At 40.8% G+C, this 6,578-nt stretch overlaps 1 protein-coding gene across 1 annotated transcript; it reads left to right on the top strand.

The window, feature by feature from the left end:
* The first annotated feature begins 1,843 nt into the window (after positions 1-1,843).
* On the top strand, positions 1,844-3,294 carry LOC137190578 (uncharacterized). The gene is made up of 3 exons (XM_067600123.1): positions 1,844-1,975; positions 2,070-2,128; positions 2,263-3,294. The coding sequence occupies exons 1-3, from the start codon at positions 1,947-1,949 to the stop codon at positions 3,063-3,065; spliced, it is 891 nt and encodes a 296-aa protein (XP_067456224.1). The 5' UTR covers positions 1,844-1,946; the 3' UTR covers positions 3,066-3,294.
* The last annotated feature ends 3,284 nt before the right edge of the window (positions 3,295-6,578 follow it).

Here is a 6,578-nt window from a genome sequence, read left to right as displayed (position 1 = left end):
GAAAAGACACTCTGGCAAATACTGTTTACTGATATGCGGATTGGGTTTAAGAGCGGAACGCTGAGCATTTCAATCTAAACAGTAAACACTCTTAATTGGATTGTGTGCTTATGTGCTTTGATGTGAATCCTCTAAGGACTGTATATTATTAGGCCTAATTGATTCTGATACATATTTACACGAGTTTGGAAAATTAGTCCAAAACAAATGTGAGTGGTTTCATCAGGAATCTAATAGCAGGCATATTACTTGCCACCTTTCGGCTGAAACAGCCATTACCGGAACATTGTGTCACTCCAGTGTCAGAGTTCATTGGTCATTCGGCAGACCGGTGAGGCTGCTCTGTCTGTGTCAACATCTTGTGGAAATGACACCGCAGACCTCCTGCTCTTCACAAATGAGGCCCAGTGGGGGCAATGGGAGCCGAGCAAGGGGGGGCTCATCCTCACCCTGAGGATGAGAGGTGGAGCACTGATCCTCCGTTGCTGACCTCTTATACCATCACCTACCTCCAGAGGGTGTATGTCAAACGATTCAACCTCTTCCACATGGGATATAGGTCTACTTTTTTTTCCTATAAATGTCAGCCAGCACAGGGCAAAATACAATTGCTTTGTGGATAGACAAGCCAACACCACGAGATTTAATGTGTATGTCTGTTTGTTTATCAGGCCTGTGTGCCCTATAGAAACCCACAAGTCAAAGTTCAAGACAAGTCTAGTCCATCCTTATCAAAAGACAGATGGTCTTTGAAGTGCATGAGCAGAGGATTAGGTCTGTAGGTTGATTGAGGGTTGATGCCACTTTTTGGCATCGCTCTCCCCCCGGTGACACTGCAGTGGGAAAATAACACAAGCACCTTGGCCGAGCGGGCATTCACATCTTTGGTTTCACATCACCTGCAATTTGAATTCCATTACTTGCCGTGCCACACTTCAAATAAAGCTCGGGCCTATTAATTACCAAAGTATGGGTTCAGGGTAAAGGTGAACGTGCAATTACAGAATTAAATCAAGCCCCCGTTTAGCTTGTCAGTCCTGACAGAAATAATTTGGGTGAATTATTAAATGCTTCCACTGCTCTCAGCTGCTTCATTGTCGGCTCAGACATACCCAGCTGCAGGAATCCAAGCTCTGCTCCTTTCTCTCTAAAATAAAACTATTAATTGTGCCTCTTTTCCTTCTCCTTCAGATTCAATTAGTCATAAAATTGTACATGTTTACGACAAACAAAAGAAACATTACCCACTGTTACTGCTGTATGTATGCCTCCAAATGTTTTCTGTGTTCTTTGAACCATTTAATAAAAGAGGTCAAGCTTAATGAGATCATTTTAAATTTGTGGTGGTTATGGTAATCATGCGGAAATCGTATATCATTATCATGGTTTTAGGTCTAGTGAATTAGAAGTTTTAATTAGCTACCTGTTCAGGTAATTTAAAGTTTTTGAGGTGATGTTATGAATTATGCTAAGGTTGCAAAATAGAGCCTATTTACACACCTTAATGTTATTTTACCCCAACCTATTCAGACATGTCTTTTGATGTGGTTTAATTTAGTGTGTTATATAAATAAGGAATGACAAAATTGTAGTGATATCCCAGTGAACCATAAATATTTGCATGACTCTTATCCCTACTGCTCATACTGCCATGTTTTAAATGTGTGTTTCACTTCACTAAAATGAAAAATAACAAAAACGTCTTGTTTTGTTTGAATTCTGCTGCTAGCAAGCATTTTAACTAATTGCCTGTAATGAAGCAATTTGCCAGTGGCTGACTGGATTCAGTGGTTGGGTTCTGGGCTCTATGACAACCAGCTGTCTGTAATTAGTAAATCAAGCCAGGGTGACGTTTTGGGCAGTCAGAGTGGCTGCAAAAGAAGTCAAGAGGGGCAAGTGTTTCAGTAATTGCATTGCCATGAAGTTTATGCTGACATAACTGCAGGATGTTTGTACCTGTGGTGGTTTTTCTTAGGTATTTTAAACCTGAATGTTTCCTGTGGTTAAAAAACAATCATAGCTGCTCAGTGCTGTGCTGTTTGGCTTACAGTGTTTGTTGTTTTTTGCAGCACTGTTGGGCTTCACTCTGTGGCAGCTGGAGGTGTGTATTGTGCTAAAACAGCGAGAGGTATGTAGTGCACTTTGATTGATGTTACTGCTTTCTTATAATTACCAATTAGCAGGTATATCTGACATTTCACAACAGCGAAATAACAAGCAGAATAAATACAGTTAATTCTTCGATATGTTTTTCTGCTGTAGCCCGTGCAGCTGCCATGGGTTTGGATTATCCTGGAGTCCACGGAGCCCCGGATCTGTTAGGACCAGCTCGCCTTGGGATGCACCGCAGGACAATATGGCCTCTCCCTTATTATAACAATGCACCTAACATGGCCCACTACAAACAAAATCAGCCAGCAGTGAGCTCCTTATATGACAGGACACATAAACATGATGACCCCAGGAATGCTGAATCAACCACATTTCTACTGAGACATGGCACTTACATTCCTTTTCAAAGTGAATACACCACTAACCAACGGCTCAGCTTTCCCAGAGGACAGTCTGTTAGCAACCACAAGTCCAATTTTGAGGAGGTCAAGCATGTTGCCCCTCCAACACGTGCTGAAGCCCCAGGCCAGTCTGACCCTGTGAATAGGGATCCTCAAGGTCGCAACAAGCCGCTCTCATTTGTCTACAATGAGCATGACCTTGTTGTTGATGAGTCTGTCCCAAATAGACATGGCATGTCTCTGAGCGCACTCACCCTGCCTCAAAGCAGGGGTCATGGCGCTTACCAGAGGGGTCCTGGACTGACTGGATATGGCCTGGGAAGAAAAATCCCTTTCTTTGGTTCATCTCGTTTCTCCAACAAAGGCCATGTCAGTGCTGTGACTAGCCAAGGCCCTGCTGTTGGTAGACTGGAAAGGACTCGGTTCCCTGGCCATCTTGCTCAGGCCCTGCACAGACGCCTCAATGTCAAACAATTTGTTCAAGGTAACCCTGGTCTTAGACGTCTGATAAAACCAAAATCAGGCCCAAAACAGAAGAAGTCGGTGAACTAAAGGGTTTTGACACATAGTTTGGCTGTCTTGTCCAATCATGTCCTTATGAAGAGTTCTCCAAGTTAACAAGCAAGCATTTTGTGAATCTGCCCATTTTGTGGTTTTCCTCTGATCTCAATGTCCAGTTTCTGTGTAGAAGCTCCTGCATTACATTATCACCTGTAGCAGAGAGCAAAACAACTCACAGCATACGTTTCTCCTTGAACATAAAATTTACAAATGGTTATAATTCTCAGTGCCTTGCTTGTTTTTTTTGTTGTTTTTTTTTTTTTTTCCTCATCATAAATGTCTGTGAGATCTGAATGTTACCAGAGTGCCATCTGTTGGTTCTAATAGGTATATATCTTTTTGGCTCACATTGTACACAGGTGCTGCTTAACAGAAGGTCAGCCTTTGACAAATCCCATAATCTGTTTACAATCTGTTGTTTTCAAGTACTACTAGTGGTTATGCTAATTTCTCCAAATAGCCTTTCAGTGACGGCATGTTTTACTGGCAGCCAGGTATTTCTAATAGAGAAAATGAGGTGTTAAAATGCAGCTTTACATTTTGAATTTGGGTAACTATATCAGCAAATTTTGAACATTTATCTTTGCTCTACTTGTTCCTGAGCAGAACAGGGACTTGAAGCATGGGTAGATGTTGTGAGGCAAGATTAATTGAAGAAATGCTTCACATGTCAACCCCTGGCTTTGATTCCTCACTGAAAGATGTTTGAGTGTGTGAAATGCTAGGCGGTTAAGGTTATCCACTGATCGACCCATAAATCAATCAATCAGGAGCCAGAGAATGAGCCGCTTATGAGCACTCATCCAGGAACGTGAATAAGGAAATGAGTGACAGAACAAAGTAAGCAATCAACTGTTTATGGGAGGCGGCACGGAAGGCAGTCAAGAGGGGCCATATATCATACAGAATGTCAGGTTGGGCAGAAGAAGACAATGTTCAGCAGCAGCAGGGAGCTAGTTTAAATCCTATCTGGACACCACACATTTGGAAATATGATTCGAAATGCAAAATCTAAAAGTTGAGTATATCTTGCATAAAATAATTCGATATCAGAGTATTACATGTAAGACAAAGTGCATGTAAAAACACACCGTCACTGATTGCTACATACATCTACATCTACATATATCCTGCCGTCGTTCACCTCTTTACCCTCGATCAATGACTTAATGACCCAATATACAGTTTGAGAAAGGAGGGGGATGGTGAGAGAAGCAGGAAGAGAAGAAGCAACTTTGTGTTAACATGTGGGCTGTAAAACCCAAGATGATGATCTTTAATACACCAAGAGCATATCGCTTGCAGCTTGCTGATGGCGCAACATGTGAGACAGGAGGTTTATTAGCATAAAGTGACTGACAAATAAATCTGACATCTCTTCATATCAGGGCCCGTCCCTTGCAGTGCAGTTACGTATATTCAACTTTTAAACAGAGTCAGATAAGATGGCTGACAACAAATTCCACATGGGGAGAGCAGTATAACCTAGTGAACCGATAGGATTCATTTACAGCACATGACAATGTGTCCATCCCAGCATTGATTCACTCGGATGAAAAACATCAAGAACTATTTTCTTTTTATCTAAACATGGTGGTCAAACAACAATTACTATACATGTCAAATAATAATGCAGTCCAGCACAAGTCCACACAATAAATAGTAATTCTGTAAAGCTTATAAGGTGCAGCTTGTTAAGGCAGTGTATGAGGCATTTTTATTTAACTGCATGGTCATTTTTGAAGCAGCAGAGGTGATGATCTACCTCTATGCATTGTTCTGTTGCTTATTATGTTCTCCCATATTATTTCCCATAACAAACTGTCCACATGTTGGACACAGTCTCAACTAAAATCTGACAAAGTTTCAACAAAAATTGAACAGGTAATTTGTTATTTGCATATTTTACACATTCTCATGATATCATTTACACCTTCTGTAATTATATAACCATGCATTATGTTGTCTTTTTGTATAAACAAACATTTACCCACTCATTATATATGTTGGCCTCCAGTCAGTGCTGATGTCAGTCTATAGTTCACTGAAAAATTCCCCTGCTAAAAGAGTCTGCTTCACAGCCGATACATCCTGCACCACTATGCATTGTGCATGAGGTTTTTCAGCTGCAAACCCTTAGACTAGCCCAGCTTGGCTGCAAGTCTACGCTCTTCATCTTGTCTGCAGAGAGCAATTGTGCTTGCCTGAGAAATGTGCAAACACTGAGGCACTGCATAGTCCTTCTCAACCTTGAGCAATGGGTAAGTTTGTGTTGTTTGAAAGGGACATATAAAACAATGAACATGTCCAAAATACTGTAGCTCTAGTAGATAAAGCAGCAGCTATACTGGGCACATTTAGCAATCAGCAGCCACAGAAAAGTAACACTAATGAACACACAAACACAGTGCAACAACTACAACAGTCACAGCCCTCTGGTTCTGGTTGGCATCGATTGTTTCAGTTTATCTTTAAATAAGTTTCAAGCTTTCTGGTTTCACATGCTGGCACTCCCTGTGTGCTGGCATCCCCAACAGAATCCAACAAAATGGTCCACCAGACCAGTTTATATTTTATTTCAGTTGGATCATTGTCCACAGACCAACACAATAAAAATTCATAGCGCCTACGAAGAAAGTGGTGGTGCTCAACTAAGTGCTTAGTGATGCTTGCACTGCTTGGTTTTAGACTACATAATTTTTTTTTCCAAAAAAAAATCACCTAAATGTCTTTATAAAGTCTGAAGTATGGATATGAACATCTTAGACAACCCATGCATACTTTATCAGTGCATGGTTATACAGTTACAGGACTGAATATCTCTCTGTGGTAGTGTGCTCTGACATTTGTTGGACAGTTTTGTTTATTTGGCCTCTCAAGAAGGAGGGCATTAAATCACACCGAACTACAAGCATGTCAAGGATGATACAATAAAGTCTTTGTGGTCCTTGATATAAAAATATTAATATGCAGAAGTCCAGATGGCTGCCAACAAATTAACACAATAAATACTGATGTCATTATCAATAAAATCACTCCAAATTAAGCATCTAAAACATAAATTATAACAAATTGCATACAAATTCTATCCAGAATTGTAAGCTCACATTTCCAAGTTTCCCATAAGCTGTGATTTGATCTTATTTTCTTATTTCTTTATTATGCAAAAGCAACATTTTACAAGTCCTGGTACTTTGGAAACCTTAAAGAAAAAGCACCCATGTTGGTATTAAGCCTCAGCAAGCACAAGTTGGCAACACTAGCTCTAGTCTGGTGGGCATGAGTTCCCCCAACACTACAAAGGTGGTCTTTGACATATACTCAGGGTCTCTGTTGGTAAAAATATTATGAACTACACTGAGCTGTAGTTATACAGCTCGATCCTTCAAGGGTAGCCATCCGAGCTGTTGGACTTGCTGTTTGCCAACATGCACCCTTGGGTTCAAGCCCAATACGACCTTGGCTAACTTGTTCTGAGAGGTGGAAATGGTGGTGTTGTCGCTC

This window comes from Thunnus thynnus, chromosome 10, assembly GCF_963924715.1.
Source record: "Thunnus thynnus chromosome 10, fThuThy2.1, whole genome shotgun sequence".
In the NCBI taxonomy this organism is placed as follows: domain Eukaryota; kingdom Metazoa; phylum Chordata; class Actinopteri; order Scombriformes; family Scombridae; genus Thunnus; species Thunnus thynnus.
Note: the sequence above shows the minus strand (reverse complement) of the source record. Positions and strands in the feature narration are given on the sequence as shown.